Raw genomic sequence first — 18,890 nt, 5'->3', positions numbered from 1 at the left:
TTTAAAAAAAATAAGTTCAGCTAATGAAATGTAACACAACGTTTATTGACTTTATTGACGGTACAAAGCCGGGTCAACTTCTTCGTATTATTTAATCCTTATTTAAAATATTGTTTATTTGATATTATTGGTGTGGCGAAGCGACCAAATCCCTAGATGGAAAGAAGTAGAAATAAAGCATAGTGATAAAGGACCCACCATCTAAATATGGCGCTATGGCGTTTTGTGAGAGGAATTCTTATAATTGTCTAGCACGATATAACTGAAGTGAGAGGGTAGACTGTATACTAGGAATTAAGTGTTAGTTGACACACGGTAGAAGTGAGTTTTCACTAATGGAATAATATTAAAAGAATAGCAGTAAGAGTGACGCGTTTCTACGTCGAGCGCTAAATGACGACTCTTGCCACGACAAATCTCCTTGCGCAGGATTCTTTATATCATTCCATCACAAATACCTAATGTAGATACGAAGATATTACGTGTCGCAACCAGTTATAATTCGTTTTTTTTTGTGTAATGATAACATATTTTGTAATTTTAGAATGTGTACACCTTTGGGTTATTATAAATTTAGGGTTTGCTTTAAAGTTTCATTTACATATTTGTTTTGTGCGATCAAATAAGGAACACCAAATAAATGTAGAAAAAATAATATTTATTTAATGAAATTATTTAAAAGTTTTGTTAGGATAGGACAAAAATCCCGTTAATCTTTATTTATTAAATGTAATTCAATGTAAATTTAGTTTTATTTCAATTATAACTAATTTACCCATTATAACGCTTGAAGGATGGTTGAAAAGTCAGTGTCTAATCTCTAAGCTGAAAGTCAATATGTAGGTTTTGGCCTGGGGATAGTATAAGACCGTGTTTCTCATATTCCATTTCTGAAGGTGTTGGTTCTCCAGGTACTGGATTCAGTTTGTAATTCAAAACTAAACTCGATAGCGCGCTTCTTATTGTTATCTCGCCGAATCTTCTACCTGTAAAATTACGTTTTTATTAGCATAATATGTTACCTAGCTAATAGGCTAATCCTGCCAAAGAGGCAGGATTGCCTAAGTTTGAAAACGTTTAATCGCTACAGAAATATACGCTATATGTTGTTTGGAAAATAATGTTATAGGGATTACAGTCGTTTGGCATTGGGAAGTTAACCGGAATATGAAACAGTGGCAAAAAATAATATCTAATATATATGTAATATATACAGGGTGGCCAAAAAGTCGTGGATCAAACGCAAATAGGGGATAGCTGAGGTCATCAGCTGCAAAAAATTGTTCTACGGGAGGTCTCTAAGCTCAACCCCTGCAGAGTTATAATTTATTTTGCGTTTTATAAGAAAATTGTCATTTTTTTCACTAATTCTTATTAAAATTCGAAAAAATCTACATCCTGTATCTTTTTCATAATATCCACTAGATTGGTACTGATGAGTTCTTGCGTTAGACATACTATTTATAGTTGTTTATTGAGTGTATTGAAGATAATATTAAGTTATACGATATAGTTTTTTTTTCAAATCATAACTTTTTGTTTACTTCGGACCCCACTGTGAGAAAAAATTACTCTACCGAAAAGTGACCCTGTATTACAAGTTTTGGCGCATTTTATAGGGATTCTGAAAAGGTATTACACATGGCCATGAGTTGCTCTAATATCTTTCTAGGAAGAATTACATGTTATGTTATGTTTTAGATTTATGGTAGGTAGATGATTTGAAGAGGAAATAGTTATTTTTCAATTACCAATACAGCCTCGTGGTCCTTGTCCGAATGGCAAATAAGTTAATTGCTTTATGTCTTTCTCGTTATCGAGCAGGAATCTATCAGGGTTAAATGTTTCAGGGTCAGGGTAGAAGTCGCTGTCATAGTGCATTCCCACCGCGTTTACGTAAATTGGAGTTCCCGCGGGAATTGTTAATTTATCATCTATTTTATAATCCTTCGCGGCCACTCTGTCCAGCCAGCCCAGGGGAGGGTACTTGCGGAGTGTTTCTGAAACATATTTCTTATTTGTAGGTACAGATCATATTTTTTAAAAATAATAGTAAGTTAGCTTGCCATAATAAGCCCGTGTTCATTTGCTTTGTTGATTTTTTTTTTTCTTTTATATAATAGGGGGGCAAACGAGCTTGCGGGACGACCAAAAAGGGTAGTCCACGCAGCCCATAGACACCCATTTTAGTGGGTGCGTTGCCGGCCTTTGAGGGAGGAGTAGGCTCGTTTTTTAAAAATTTGGAGGTCGTATCTCTGAGGGAAGACCCCCCCGGGAGCCGATTCCACAGTTCGCTAGTTCGCAAAAGAAAATGCCTTGTGAAGCGGACCGTGGAAGACCTCCAACCATCAAGATGATGCTGGTGAAATTTAGAGGTCGTTCGGCTCGTACGGTGTTGAAAAGAGGCAGGAGGGATCAACCCAAACAATTCTTCCGAACACTCTCCGTAATAAATTTTGTAAAAAACGCAAAGAGACGCAATGTCTCTGCGTAGCGATAGAGAATCAAGCCGATCAGTAAGACATTGGAGATTGACAATTCGACAAGCCCTTCGCTGAATTTGGTCAAAAGGAAGAAGCTGGTATTTGGGAGCACCGGCCCAGAGATGCGAGCAGTATTCCATATGAGGTCGTACTTGAGCTTTGTAGAGCTGCATACGTTGCACCTCAGTGAAATACTGCTTAGCCCTACCCAAAACACCCAGCTTTTTGGAAGCCAGTTTGGCTTTTTCTTCCAGATGACTGCGAAATTGGACTTCTTTCGAAATGCCAACCCCAAGGATACTGAGGCTGTGTGACGAACTAAGGAGAGCGCCTTCAAATTGAGGAGATACGACAAAAGGATCTTTCTTGGCAGAAAACGAACAAACCTGAGTCTTTGTAGGATTAAACTTAACAAGGTTGTTACTACCCCACACAGAAACCTTCTCCAGAATCGACTCAATTTCGAGAACAAGTATGTTGCGACTCTCATCGACTTCAGATCGAGACATGTTCGGATGGCCGGAATATAATGTGTCGATGGTGCTGTCGTCTGCATAGCAATGGATGTTGTCGATATTCAACAGGTCATTGATATGCAGAACGAACAGGGTCGGCGAAAGGACACAACCTTGCGGAACGCCTGCATTGATGGGTCTAGGATTGGAACACGCTCCGTCAACTAGGACTTTAATGCTACGTCCTAAAAGAAAATTTGCCAGCCATCGGCATAAGCCATCGGGCAAACCGTATGACGGTAGTTTCGAAAGAAGCGCCCTATGCCAAACCCTATCAAAGGCCTTAGCTATATCCAAGCTAGCGGCCAATACCTCTCCCTTACTTTCCACAACTTCGGCCCATCTATGAGTTAGATAGGCAAGAAGATCACCAGCCGAGCGGCCACGGCGAAAGCCATACTGACGATCACTAATTAGCTGGTGCTCCTCCAGATATCGCAAGAGCTGCCTATTGATGATAGACTCCATTACCTTTGAAAATAAAGAAGTGATTGCGATAGGTCTGTAGCTGGATGGTTCAGAGCGGTCACCTTTTTTGGGAATGGGATGAACATGCGCAGTCTTCCATGAGCTTGGAACTACGCCCGAGGAGTACGAGAGTCGAAAGAGCCGTGTAAGCACCGGAGTCAGCTCAGAAGCACAGGTCTTAAGAACGATCGAGGGAAGGCCGTCAGGACCACTTGACTTGTGGGTATCAAGGGAGATTAAGGCCCTCCGCACACCAATCTGTTCGAATCGAACTTCAGGCATAGAAAACCCGCAATGCGGAATAGTGGGCGGTAAGGTCCCTGAGTCATTGAGCGTGGAGTTAGATGCAAAGAGAAAGCAAAGGAGTTCTGCTTTCTCTTTCGCCGAGTGAGCCATCGAGTCATCCTCCTTTCGCAAGGTTGGTAAAGAGGGCTGACAAAAGTTTCCCTGAGTTGCCTTCGCCAATGACCAAAAGGCTCGAGTTCCAGAGGGCAATTTCGCGAGCTTTTCACCAATTCTGCCAATATGTTCCGATTTTGCTTTAAAAATTTCTCGTTTAAGGGTTCGGGTAGCTGCGTTAAATTTATTTTTATGGAGAGCTACATCGGGATCCTTTATGGCCATTGCGTGAGCCCAGATTTTATAGTACTCTAGCTTAAGACGGGAAGCCTCTTTGCAAGAGTGGCCAAACTATGGCCGAGATTTACCACGAATGGGGACCATAGAGTAAGGGATATAGAGTTCCATTGCTTGTAGCACCACATCGGCGACAGATTCAGCGCTGGCGTCAGGATCACTACCCTTGAAGCAGACTTGCAACCATGGGTATGCTGCAAAGAAATGACGCATGTCATCCCAATTGGCCGATTTGTAATGCCAGACACGACGGCATTCCGAAAACTGCGGGCGGGTTCGACGCCTAATTGGCACAACGGTTCGCACCAAGCAGTGGTCGGAGGACCCAAGTGGGGCATCCACAGTAACCTCATAGAAGTCAGGGTGAGAAGTCAGCATAAGATCTAATAACGAAGGCTGATGGTCAGCTCGGTCTGGTATTCGCGTAGGCGTTGTGACCAGTTGAGTTAAAGCATATGCAAGAGCGAAATCATGGAAGCCTCTTCCCGAATAGTCGGTCGTACGAGAATTTAACCACTCAGAATGATGGGCATTGAAATCACCCAGTATAACGACTTCAGCAGGCGATAGAGACAGAAGGGAATCGAGTGCAGTTTGGACATGTTCTATAAGTCGATCGACCTCGGTGTTGCCGCTGTGTGACCTGTAAAGGCAGCAGTATATGCGGGGATGGTCAGCACATTCTACGCGTACCCACAAGGTAGAAAGATCCGATTCTTCCAAATGTAAGAGGCGACGGAAATTTATATCCTCACGAATGTAAACGCATACACCGGCTTGTGGCCTAAAATTATGCTCAAGACAATAGCCTGGATAGTGCAAATGTTCAACAGACGAGGGAACTATCTTGGTCTCCGTTAGAAACAATAAGGCCGGCTTAGCCGTCTTGAGGTGAAAGTAGACGGGATTTAAATTAGATTGAAGCCCCCTAATGTTAGTAAAGTCTGTGTTAAATTGTGTTACCGTGAGTTTATTTGTAGATTTGCCTCTGCAGTTGAGCGGTATTTTGTCCCCCCCAGAATACGCGGGACAGCCTGAGTGAGTACACCCAGGGACGGATTCTCCTGTACTAGAAGTGCAGGTACCCTCCTGGGGTAAAAAAGTTTTATTAAATAACGCTGCCATGATGATTCGGAGAGGAAGGAAATGAGCTTCCGGGAATCCCACAATATAAAACGAAACGCGACACACGTCCTGCGTGGGCCACTTCACGCTTTTTTTCAATGGGAGAGTGGTATTACCCCGGTCGTGTCGGCTCATTCGGCTGCTTACGCAGCATGACACTCCCACTACTTGGACTAACTGACTGCGCTGGTGGAAATAGTTATTATTCAAATATCCCACCAGCGGGCGATGGGGTCGTCACCGCCCTACGCCTTAAAAATCCCTTAGTCGCCTTTTACGACACCCACGGGTAGAGATGGGGAGGTGCTATTCTATAAGCCGGCACTACACGGCCAGAAAGAAAGAATTTCTCAAAAGCATTCGACTCTGTGAGATGGCCGGTGTTGTGGAAGACTCTGCTAGACATGGGCACACCAAAACATCTTGTGCACCTTTTAAGACGGCTTTATGAAGTAGGCACAGCTTCAGTACGCACAGATGATGTCCTATCAGGTGATTTCCATCCTAGTGCTGGAGTACGCCAGGGTTGCATAATATCACCGCTCTTATTCAACGTGTACACAGAGCTAATAATGCGCATCACTTTGGAAGACATGCGTCAGAAGAATTGCGAACCTGCGTTACGCGGATGATACCACTTTGTTTGCATCCAGTTCGCAACACTTGGAAGAGCTTCTGTCAAGGATGGAACGAGTGAGCCATGAGTTTGGACTAAAGATAAATCGCAGCAAAACCAAGGTGATCATTGTTGACCGTGCCAGAAATAATTCGCCTCAAGTTACTCAAATCGCGAAATGCAACGTGGTCCAATCTTATGTTTATCTTGGGGCTCAGATTTAAAGCAATGGCGGATGCATCGATGAAGTTAAACGACGTATGGGCATCACAAGAACGGCGATGGACAAGATGCAAAAAATATGGAGAAACAGGAATATAACCAGGCTCGTGAAGACACTTATATTCCCCATATTTCTGTACGCAGCTGAAACGTGGACCTTGCGAGATGTGGAAAAGCAGAAAATAGACGCTCTGGAAATGTGGTGCTGGAGGAGAATGCTTGGGGTTTCGTGGACCGAGTTTCGTACAAACGTCTCGATACTTCAAGAACTCGGTATTAAGCAGCGTCTGTTTTCAACAGTACAATCTCACATCCTTACATTCTTCGGTCACGTATCTCGGCGTGGTGATCAGTCCATAGAACGCCTTGTCGTCCAGGGGAAGGTGGAAGGCACTAGACCGCGCGGAAGGTCACCTACGCGTTGGACTGACCAAATCAAGTCCGCCGTAGGAGACTCTCTCAATCAGTGCAGCAGGATGACCACTAATAGGCAACGATGGCAAAACGTCGTGAAGCGCATCACATCTGCCCCTACAACTACTTCCTAGCGATCACGACCGCTCTGTCAAGAGTGCACCGGATGGGAAGAAGAAGCTTGCCAACTAATCAAATGTCGCTTTCATTGATTCTGGGTAAATTTAATTAGATACGTTTTTACATTATTAAACTTATTTTTTTAAACTTTTACGACTTACCTTTAATTATGCAATTTAAATACTTCAAGTCATGTAATGTGCCAAAATCCAAATCTTGAAATTTCTTTGCCTCATTTAGTTCACGATACAACTTTTCCTAGATTAAATTAAAAATTGCATTAGTTCTTGACTTTTGGACCTTATTTTTCTTCTATTTATTTAATAAGAATAGCTATATATTATTAAAAAAAAAAAATTGTTTATAACTTCTTAATATATGGTTAGGTATTGCTATTGTAAAATCAAGCAACTAGAGGTGCTACAGCCCTTGATCTTAAGATTTTTATTATTGATGGACAAGCAGGTGATCAGCCTTTTGTGCCTGACACACGCCATCGAGTTTTAGGTCTTTCCGTACGCGAGTCTTAAATGCGGGTAGACGGAACAGTCCATTGGTGCACAGCTGGGGTTTGAACCCACGACCTCAGGTATAACAGTCGTACGGGCCCTAGGACTACACTTCTCAATTATTATTGTGGGCTACAGCTTTAATTATTTTTATAATACCTGTACATCCGGATGATACGCTAGTTCATACAATGCAAAGCTTAATGTGGTACCAGAAGTTTCAAATCCTCCAAAGATAAAAGAAATGGCTTGAGCCAAAACGACGTCCTCTGAATATTCTGAAACAATTGAATACTTTTTGTTATAAAGGCATTAAGTGATCAGTCATATGTATATCATGCATTAAGACGTTTTTCAAGGTTTACATCTACCGTTCTACGTGATAACATAGTAACTAAAACCTATTTGTTTTTTTTTATTATGATAGTACTCTACTGCCATTGTGTCCATGGAGTTTTTCTATCTCTTCTCTTAAAATCTATTGGGACACCTGACTTGAAAACGTATAATCTCAGGTTAAAAAATAGCATGCATAAAAGGCCGAAGTTACTCATTATTTATAAACTCTACTAATGTTCTACCTTCCTCCTTTCCCAGCCCATCCTTAAGTTTAATTAGTGCATCCAGTAAGTCCTTCGATTCGTTAAAATCGGTTTTCTCTTTCAATCTCTGTTTGGTGGCAGTTTGTAATATTTTGTCGAAAAATTTAGTTGACGCAGCGGGAAATAATTGAAATCTGTTGATACAAACTTAAATTAATGTTTGTTTCTATTTAAAAAAGAGAGACAAATTAAATGCCTAATTATCTAAAAAGTTACTGAGCTGGCCAACCCCGAAAGGTTATCAATATTTACATTTGTTCGTAAGCATAGGCATAACATCTATTACAACAAAAACACACACACACATAAACACACAAAATAACAATCATCAAAGAGAAAAGAAAAAAATATATGAGAGAATATCAAAAACAATAAAAATTTAATGCTGTAATGGGCAATTACAGCCGAATGTTCCATAGCCCTGGTCATTCTGCCAGAGACCACAGCAGCTAGTTTGCGCCTGAGTTGCAATTAAAGAAAGAAAAGGAATGTAATAAATACTTGTAGAAAAAAATAATAATAAAAGTTACCAATGTACGTAATGAAGTCTTGTGTATAGTAAAATTAATAAAAATGAAAATAAATTAAATTAAACGTTAAAAATAAGAATAATTGTTAATAAGTAGATAATTTTTGTTTGGGCGGTGAACAGCTTGCTAGTTAGTGGAATGTGTAAAGTGTGTTTAAAATTTATATGTATTTAATGTCAGGAGTATCTGAATAGTATATGTAATGTATGTGTGAGCAAGCTGCACAAGATGACTAAATATATGAGAGGATGAGACGTAAGAACCTAACAACCCTACGGATCCCTAAGCCCTACAGACGTACCCTAACACATAAATGGTGAATATATAAATAAGTACGGGATGTCTGCACCAAGAGACCTAAGGTAACAGACGGAGCCCTACGGGTAGGATCAAAGGTTCGAGGTGGTGGGATTATCTCAAAGCTACCGGGCAGGCTCATCACGATAATTAAGGGCTTGAAGTAGTCTTCGCCACTTTGAGGGGAAGCGAGAAATGAACAAGACAGAGCAATATTCAAATCTGATTTATGCTTATAAAACAATATCTTAAATACTAATTACACCTATTCACACATACATGATATTTTTCTAGTGAGCTGTTGGTGTATCGCGCAACCTCAGCTATTAAAATATGGAACACATATTATGAACCGTGTCAACAGCTGATCAATATTTAAATAAAATATAATTAAAATTGCTATTCAGCTGCTAATATTTAGCACATACCGGATCCATGTCAGTAGTTCGTTCATGTTCAAATGATGAAATCTGAACAGGCGGTTTAAAAACTAGATTTCGTGGGATTTTTGTTGAGTTAATAGATGAATCTTATAGCTGCGACTAAAATTAGACTTTAATAAGACTTGCAGACGATAATGTTATGCCTTATAAGTGCCCTTAACAGTGACATTACTAAGATGAGCCTCTTGCCTATGATCTTCTACACAAAATAATAGAGCGAACCTTTCATTCACTGTTCATTGTCATTTTTCTAAGGGCAACATGGCGAACAAACTCTATTATCAAAACTAAAAATGTCAATTAAAAATATCACCTAAGAGGCTTTACCGTGACATCGACTACTTACCTAAAAAGATTAGCTAGTTTTGGATAAAAAAATATTGTGCTCCAACTAATGCCTCTGTACCAATTAAAAGCCATAAGTTCTTTTGTGACTGTCCGAACTGGATCTTCTCCAGAGAGAGTCGCCGTGGTTTGAATCCCTAACGAAGCAGTGGCAATGATATCTGTACTGTAGTCTGTACATAACATCTGAAGTAAAAAACTGCAATTCAGTATAATTCTTGCTACATTTGTTGTGAAGGATGAAGTTTCCACATTTTTCCGCACTTATTAATAGATACATAAAAATCAAAATACTTCTTGATACTGTCTATAGTGTACATGGAATGGAAACTAGAATTTGCCATACAGTATATTTATAAACAACACAAATTGTGCGATCAATAATGGTATATTTTGTTGGTGTTGGAGCAATGGCGCTGGTATCAGCTGCCATTGTTATTATATGTCACAGAGCTCGTAAAATTACAACGTCCAGGTTTTAACAGTTTTTTTTTTCGACCATACCGCCTAGTCCAAGTTTTATCAGTAAAAACCGTTAATACTAATGGTTTATTTGATTTGTCAATGTTGCTCTATCTTAAAATTCTCAGACTTTGATAGACTGTAGTATTCGTAATTTAGACATAGACAACATTTATTACTAACAAAACACACAGACAGAAACACAAAAAAATATGAAAAAGAATGAAAGATTATTATCATTATACACAGTCATTCTTATTTATGTCGGAGCAAAAGCGTTAGCTAATTTGACGTTGTTGTTATTTAATTAAAATGATAATGACAGCTGACAATAACTTCACTAAAATTAGCAAATCGAATAAACCACTATTAACGGTTATAAAATGATAAGAATTTGACCTATTTTAAGTTACAAGCTCTGTGATATGGTAATGTGTCAACAATGGTAGCTGATACCAGCGCCATCGCTCCGAGAAGTACGTGAAACTATTTTTGCGTTCTTAATTCAAATATTACGATCAAATTTTTGCAGAATAAAATGAATATATTACATATTCACACTTCACAAATGTGTAGTGCTGTAAAACTTATATAACCTTTTTTTAACTACACAACTTACCCTTAAGTCAATTTTGCTTTTCTCCTTTGTATTATTGATTCGTTGATTTAATTCCTTGATTTTACTGTCAAAGAGAGCCTGCATGGATTTCAACTTTGCGGAGGTAAATACTAAAGACAAGTTACGACGAATCGACGACCAGAGCGGATCCTATTATATAAGGGAAGATTAAACCAGTCTTTAGATGTAAAATAATTATTACCATTTTGTTGAATATTATAATAATGATTAGACGTCTAAATAATATAATGAATTTAAAGTAGTGCTGGCTATATTTGTTTTGTTCAGTCATAAAAGGGTTGTAGTCTTTAATACTGATCAATGATACATATTTGATACCCATTATTTCAGTCCCATCGTACGTTGGAATCTCGGGTTTGCATAAAAAAAAATATATGTTTATTATGGAACATAAGATACATGTATCACTTATTCCACATCATTAAATTTGAATTTTTAGGCATCCCTACTCATCGGCAAAGAAGACAGAGGGTGTAGGCCTATTTGTTTTAATTATATAATCAATAGTTGTTTGCACAGTAAGGGTAAACATAGTACGAAAAGAGGCATTTATTAGACTCAAAAAAGGTTGTATGCGTTAAATTATCTTACTTTAGCTGTAAATATCATCTCTCTAGCCGGATCGTTGGAGCTCAACCTCAAAAATCTGTCCCGGAAATACGCGAAGTCTTTGACGAGTACATTTTTTGCGATTTCCGGTGAATTTATGATGACCGCTGGTTTCCAGAACAACCATACACCTACGTATGGAGTGTTGAACTGTTTGTACATATCTATCATCCATAAAGCCTGAAAGTAATGTATAATTTATTTTTTGCTAAGGAATTTTTATTAGATGCGTCTATGGAAAATTGTTCGTTTAACTTGTTGTTAGTATAAACTGCTGATGTGGTATGAATGATTTTTTTTATTTTGCATTATATTTTGGGTAGCCAAAAATAAAGAAATTTGAAAGCTTTCCATCATGGTATTTACGTATTTTTCTCTGTCTTTAATAAGTCTGTCTTGTCTTTAACAATTTAAGTAATTATCATTGTTTGTAATTCAAAGGCGCTTATGTCAAGTAATAGTGCATATATTTAAAATTCAAACATGTGCAAAAAAAGTGAAGAGTTATGTGAAGGTCGTAGCTAAGCCATACTCTTTGTCTAGTTGATTTACACATTATAAAAATTCCTAAGATATACTGTATTAAAAGTGAATGTCTTAATTTGAATAACGCTCCTTGGGAATATTTAACTTTACACGAATATGGTTTTAAATATGGTACTCGTATGCAAAATGTCAAAGTTTCTCGTCGATTTTGGTATTTCATACATACAGTACAAAATAAGTTAAAGAGTACTTTTCTATATTGTACTTACAGGATTCTTCTGCTGCAAGAAGGTAAGACTACCCATGAGGGGATGAGGTGGCAAGTGAGGCACACCACGCCTTGTCCAATACTCTCTCACATTTCTCCAACGAAGATACACCCATGATATTAAGCATACCATAAAAACACTTAAAATTACTATAAACATGTTATATTTTAACAAAATTCTAAAAGACTGAACGTTTTTGTTTTTTAAGAATTTGATTTGAAACCAGTTTCAACAAACCTGCTGCGTTTGGCTGCTAATGTCACTTTATATAATAAAAAGATTGCAGAATGTTTTTGTTGGTATCATAAAAAACTTAAATTGTTCTCAGTATCAGTCAATTAGGTCATATACTGACCTGAATCAAAAAGATATTATTAATTTTAACCTTACTTGTTTAAATCGAATACGTATTTGTGTTTTATTCCCACAGTTTTATTCCATCTAGTAGGACGCAATTACATAACAATGTAATTGCTTCCTACTCCGAAATACCTGCTGATGCTAAAGTTGCTTCTATCACTCAATTTTTTTTTACGAATAGAGGGCAAACAGGCAGGAGCCTCACCTAATGTTAAGTGATACCGCCCATGATAGCTCACACTGCAAGAAGGCACAGTACGTTACCGACCTTTTAACAATTAGAACGCTCTATTTAGACACTAAGTCAAACGAATTCAGAAATAATTTGTGTAGTAGTGGGTAGCGGGTTCCACTTAGTAGAGCGCGTGAAAAAAATACTTTAAAAAAACTCTTAGCTGTTGTAGAACGACAGAAAGAATCGCTCATTTTTTTTTAAGACAATTCACACCAATTGATCAAGTCCCATGCTAAGCTGGTGAAGCTTGTGTTATGGGTACTAGGCAACGGATATACATACATATTATAGATAGATAGACATATAAATACATGTTTAAACACCCAAGACCTAAGCACAACACCAAATGCTTATCTCTTCATTGAATACGACTTGCATCTTTCGTTCCGTGTCTAACAAAACACCATCTTCTGTTTACATCTAATATACTTATAAAAACATAAATAAAAGACTGATACAAAGTAAAATTATGTAATTATTTTAAACTATACCATTAAATACTGACGATTATGTTATTAAAATGAATGATATTTGTTTATCAACATATCAATTTTCATGGACTTGTTACAAATACATGAGACTGCAGTTTTCGTTATGTCACGGATGATATATTAAAAATATAAGAGAAACTCTTATCAAGGAGATCGTTATTCTCTTTTCTTCGTTTAATCTATCGGCGTATGAAGTCCAGGTAGAGATGGTGCGATGGGACGAAAAATAGACCAACTTTGTCTATGTCAATTTCAGAGGGTTTAGGCTGACCGGGAAAGGTCGGAACTTGTAGTTTAAAACCAGTTTTGCAAGAGAACTCCGCAGGGATATCTGGGCGAATCTTTTTCCTAAAATAAAAATGGTATATGAGTCTTATAAGAAATTTGATTTGGGCTGGATATATGGGTCTATTATTGTCAATAAAAATACAGGCATGTCTTAGTCATGAAGTAAGTACGTCTGTGTAGCACATCATTTACAACAAAATAATATAATATAAACCTATATGCCTGGTAAACTGTCCAAAAAGCCTGACCTGATCAGAACTACCCAATTCATATAAAATTAATAATATTCAGTATCAGTTAAACGTAGAATAGAAGAACGTGAAAAACGTAGAATAGAAAGTTATCAAAATATTTACCAATACCAATTCTGGGTCCTTCTCCAAATGGCAGATATGTGAATTGCATTGACTCTTTCTCGTTTTCCGGCAAAAACCTATCCGGGTCAAATTTTTCCGGCTCGGGGTAGAACTCTTCATAATATTGCATTCCAATAGCATTAACATACAAAGGTGTGCCCGCGGGTATGGTTAATTTGTCGTCAATTTTATAGTCGACCAACGCCACTCTATCCATCCAACCCATTGGTGAATACTTTCTTAGAGCCTCTGAAAACAAATTAATATTTAGTAAATAAAATCGGTGATTTTATCACTTTTAATGACCTCTAGCGGGCAATCTGTACAGGAAATATAAACAAATGTTGATTGTATATTTTTATATACGGAAATCGAAATTGATATGAATTGAACGATTATTATCGGACGAAGGAGCTATGCACATAAAAAGGAAGTAACTTAAATTAAAAATGACATTTGACACTGTGCTGGACTAGATAATAATTCAAGTATATAGTGAAGGGATTATGTCATACGAAATCATTGTTGCCGCTTGGCGTCTTCAGAATTACGTAAGTATTAATTAAATGATTTTCTTCATCAAGATTTTTTTTGATTCATGTAAAAGGTAAACTTTTAGTTTTTTCCTTACTAGGATTGCCTGGAAGACATCGGTTGTTAGCGTTAAGGCCACCCGTAGCATCCCTTATAAATTATGTCCTTTGTTTTTTAATGTAACAAAATTAAAATAAAATAGGACAAACAAGCAATTACTTTGCTAAGTTGACTGCTGTCAATACTTCTTGATCGTGAAAGAAGCCTTAATTGTTTTCAATGCCTATATTTCTACATTATACTATTTATAGTCCTCTATAAAGTAACAAAAAATTTTTTTTTTTATCAACAATTCTATTGTTTATTAATTAACCAATTTGTTATAAACAAATTTTCAACTTTCTTTTATTTTTTTCTAAAACTTCTAAAATTAACAAAAACAACCATATTTAACAAAGATTAGAAAAAAAAATTACACGTGTTTTTTAAAAGTACAATAAAAAATTGAAATTTCTTAAATCACTATGTGGAACCAGCTGCCCACTAAAGTATTTCCGAACCAATTCGACTTAGGGTCCTTCAAGAAAAGAGCGTACCAATTCTTAAAAGGCCGGCAAGGCACTCGCGAGCCCTCTGGCATTGAAAGTGTCCATGGGCGGCGGTATCACTTAACATCAGGTGAGCCTCCTGCCCGTTTGCCCCCCGTTCTATAAAAAAAAAAAACATCTGTTGTGTAATCAGTGAATAATGACTGAAACAACATACACATAGATCTATGTAGGTATTTATATTTCAAGTCAAACTTAAATTATAAATGAAATATAAGGGCCTACACACATTCTTATCATTATTGATAATCAAAAACACAAACTTCATATATGTGATGATGTCTTATGGTCAACGTGTTTTAATGCTTAGTATTTGTCATATTGAAATGTTAAATTGTTCAGATTCATTGGAACATAGGTGAACCAATGTCACAGCAGACGCGGTTAAATCTATTTTTATAGCTGAAGGTAAGCGATACACCGACAGCTTACAAGAATAATCTCGTTTGTGTGAATAGGTATAGAATATTGATAAAAACATTGTATTTAAGATGTTGTTTGTTTACAATCAATCGGTTTTAATATTAGACCAGTGCCAAAAAATACATATTTTTAATCAAATAAATTACAGTATATTTGGGACATAATAAGGTAAGTTTTCACCAAATTTCGTAGAAAAAATTTTTTTTTGAAAAAGATATAAATAAAAAACCAAAAACTTGGTTTTTTGAATTTTTCACCTAAATTTTGAGGTTATGTGAAAAAATTGCAAATACAAAAGTTGTAGATCTTTTTATGACCTACAACTTTGCCATTTAACTTTTTTCCATAGGACTTTAAGTTTTGCCGGAAATCGAGATAAACCGTTTTTTACCCTTAAAACTCCCCCCCGACCCCTTCCCGACCTCAGATCGCCCGTAAATTATTTTTCCTTTCATTTTGATAATATTCCCCTGCTTTTCTAATGGGTTTCATCCTACTGTAATTTTTTTTGGTTTCAAAAATTATCGACCCTGGTCTATATTGTTTATTTATATCTTTGTTCTAAGTGAGGGGAAGTGAGCAATGAGGAACGCCACTTTGGCGGAAACTCTTTCAAGTCCTTAATTATTGTCGTGAGCCAGGCCGATAGATTGTGATCTGCCGCAATGTACTCGCTGGGAGATACAACGCATTGCGGTGCTTCCTCGCGTGAGTTAATTGAACTAAATAATCTGTCGCTTTAGAATTTTCGACATGTATCAATTATTTATGGACGCATAGTATGTCCAACTATTTATTTAAGAAATAAATAATTGTTTGTGTGTGTAATAGCTAGAAATGTGTTACGATGAACTTGTTGTTGTGTAACTTCCATTTCTTATTGAATTACTGCTTGCGCTTGTATTTAGGTTCATACTTTAAGACATGATAGTGTTCTTAAACAAAGTTCTCATTTAAACTCTTATTTTTTTAATTTCCATAATATATAATTTAGTCGAGCGTTATAAATTGTTATATATATTTATTTATATTATGTTGCAACTTGATCGTAAAACTTATAAGTATGAAATATTAAACATATATGTTTAAATATTATTTCAGGACTATACACAAAAATAATAATTTATAGAACGGTGGGTACAAAATATTTCTTTATAAAAAAATTATTTTTAAAAAATTATTCAATACTATTTATTATACATGAATGTTCTTATCTCATGCAAGTAAGTATTTATGATAAATTTTATAAATAAGTAATCAGTAAGAAGTAGTTGATAAAAATTTTGTTATTAGTTGACACAATAGCCTGCTTAATATAAAGTATTATATAATAAGTCATTAGGGATATTATTTTAGATATTATCTATTAAGAATGGTTTTTTAATGATATTTTGCTACAATTGCATGCTCTAAAATAGCTCCTGGGCTAGTGTAACTAGTGTAGTGTAGTGATATGTTCACATTTCATTTTAAAATAAATTCTTTTTAGGCTTAATAATAATATGAGCAAGGTACACACCCTTATATCCAGTTTGCTTGTATCTTTAGTGTTTTTTATTCTTTGTATTAAATCATTTGCTTTTTGGTCGAAGAGGCCCTGCATCGCCTTCAGCTTTGAAGACGTAAATTTTAATAAAAAAGCGCCTCCTAGACTTCGTCCTAGAAAAGGGGCTCGTTCCGGACGAGCAGTTTGGCTTCAGGCCAGCCCACTCATGCTATCATCAAATCCATAGGATCACGGAGCACATCCCATTCGGGATGAACAGCTCCCTGAAACCGAGAGCCACGGGTGCGCTCTTCCACGATATAGCGAAGGCGTTCGACAAGGTCTGGCACAACGGCTTGGTTTATAAGCTCTATACCCTTCAATTGCCACTTAGACTCGTGCGAATCGTACACAACTTCTTGTCTAACCGCTCGATGCGCTATCGTGTAGAGAGAACATTATCGTCCCCTCGACCATCAGGGCTGGATCCCCTCAAGGCTTGGTTCTCGTGCCCCTCCTGTTCACGCTGTCGTGTGATGAAGTTGGCTTCAACCCGTTGGTATCATAAAAGCATCAATTATTACACCTTTCCGAAGAAAAAGGCCCGAAGGAGGCCCCGACTTTTTAACGGCTCTGGATGATCCAACGCTATATATCACGATAGCTAATGACAAAATAAAAGCCCGCGTGGCAAACAAAAGTCAAAGCAGATTGAGGTAAAAAACTTCCCCGGTGAAGGCGTGCTACCATTACTTCGTACTTTGCTCACTCCAGTGAGCTTCCGTCCTGCCCTTCAGGTGAATGCCTACTCCGCAGCGGCCCAAGCTGATGAGGACGCCCTTGCGCTAGTCGGGGGAAAATGCCGATTACAGCCAAGCTACGCTCGCCAAACAGACCGTGCTGAGCTGTAATGGCCCTTAAGGCCAACAGCATGATCCCATTAAAAAAATATATTCTCTCGAAAATGTCAATTTTGACAGTTTTGCTATGTTAAATAAATACAATTATACCTAGGTTTCAGACGTTGGACAGAAATCCCAGCTGATGTTAAGTAACAGATTTTGAGAGAAAATGTAGCATCCCATTGTTTAAAAAAATTTGAACCGATCTAGTTATTTAATAGTTATTAATAGTGTGTTTTTGAATAGTTTAAGTTTAATTTAGTCAAATAATTTAAATGATAAATACGAACATTTGCAGTAAACAAACTATTTTTAAAAGGATCGAAGGAACCCGGTTTCACTAATCTGTTCCTGAAATTGTCGAAGTCCTTGACGAGTATATTTCTTGCTTTTTCTGGTGAATTAATTATGAGAGCTGGTCTCCAGAATAACCATATTCCTACGTATGGTTTCTTGAATTGTTTATATGTATCAATCATCCATAGGGCCTGGAAATCATTAATATAATGTCTTGAAATTGTTTATTATGAGCATTTAAAGCTATAATATTTTCTATTATTTGACTTCTTCTGAGTTATTCCGTGTTTGTAGTACTGATAAAAATTTTAAGCAAAATATATTCATAGCGCGACATATAAATGGTGTTAATAACAAAAAAGGCTATTGTTAATATCATGTTCTCGGTTCACTTTTTATTTTTATTGTAGCGTTTTTTAGTTTAGTATGTTTTTAGAGCCTGTTTAGTTTTGTCTTTATGTGTATTAACAATGTAATATGTATTTTGGCGCTTCTTGCCTACCTTTTCTAATTTAATACATTGACAAAGCGGGTGTGGGAGACAACAAACTGAATAAAACGCGGGGATTCCTCGGGCATCGACAGTCCGTTTCTCGCTTGCAACGAACAGAATCATACAAGATGCGCGTTTATATTACTTTTTTAAAGCGTGATATTTGAAAAGTATCATTGAATCAACAATTAAAAAAATCGGTATCGGATGCATCCCTAGTAATAATATATGGAGACGAACGGATATTTTCGTGTATTTGACATTATAGGTGTTGCGAAGCCTAATCTCTAGATCGAATTAATAAGAAATAAAGCATAGTGATAAAGGTTACCCACCATCTAAATATGGCCGCTATGGCGTTATGTGAGAGGAATTCTAATAATTGTCTAGCACGGTTTAACTGAAGTGAGAGAGTGGACTGTTTGCGAGGAGTTAAGTGTTAGTTGACACACGGTAGAAGTGAGTTCTCACTACTGGAATAATATTGAAAGAACAACAGTAAGAGTGACGCGTTACTACGTCGAGCGCTAAACGACGATTCTTGCCACGTCAAATCTTCTCCTTGCGCAGGATTCTTTATATAATTCCATCACCTTTCCGTGCGAATGTGTAGGAAAGGAATGGGA

At 37.1% G+C, this 18,890-nt stretch overlaps 2 protein-coding genes across 2 annotated transcripts in view; both read right to left on the bottom strand.

Moving 5' to 3' along the window:
• Positions 1-637: 637 nt before the first annotated feature.
• Positions 638-12,071, bottom strand: LOC125053421 (cytochrome P450 6k1-like). Its single transcript, XM_047654797.1, has 9 exons — positions 11,792-12,071; positions 11,019-11,216; positions 10,407-10,556; positions 9,327-9,511; positions 7,690-7,844; positions 7,268-7,386; positions 6,761-6,857; positions 1,752-2,000; positions 638-986 (listed from the first exon to the last, which is right to left on the bottom strand). The coding sequence occupies exons 1-9, from the start codon at positions 11,948-11,950 to the stop codon at positions 814-816; spliced, it is 1,485 nt and encodes a 494-aa protein (XP_047510753.1). The 5' UTR covers positions 11,951-12,071; the 3' UTR covers positions 638-813.
• A 772-nt stretch (positions 12,072-12,843) lies between these two features.
• The window catches only part of LOC125053419 (cytochrome P450 6k1-like), a 31,622-nt gene continuing 25,575 nt past the window's right edge, over positions 12,844-18,890 (bottom strand). The window contains exon 10 of the mRNA XM_047654794.1: positions 12,844-13,225. Within this exon, the coding sequence (XP_047510750.1) occupies positions 13,119-13,225 (107 nt within the window). The 3' untranslated portion in view covers positions 12,844-13,118. The remainder of the gene's footprint in view (positions 13,226-18,890) is intronic.

Source organism: Pieris napi, chromosome 10 (genome assembly GCF_905475465.1).
Source record: "Pieris napi chromosome 10, ilPieNapi1.2, whole genome shotgun sequence".
NCBI lineage: Eukaryota > Metazoa > Arthropoda > Insecta > Lepidoptera > Pieridae > Pieris > Pieris napi.
This window is presented reverse-complemented; position numbering and strand designations above follow the sequence as displayed.

Bases quoted from the DNA above. Each gene is read 5' to 3' on its own strand.
- LOC125053421 (XM_047654797.1), bottom strand. From the start codon at position 11,950: ATGTTTATAGTAATTTTAAGTGTTTTTATGGTATGCTTAATATCATGG. The intron at 11,217-11,791 runs GTAAGTACAATA...CATTACTTTCAG, and splicing joins TCTTGCAGCAGAAGAATCCT to GCTTTATGGATGATAGATAT. The intron at 2,001-6,760 runs GTAAGTCGTAAA...AATATGTTTCAG, and splicing joins TTTAAATTGCATAATTAAAG to AAACACTCCGCAAGTACCCT.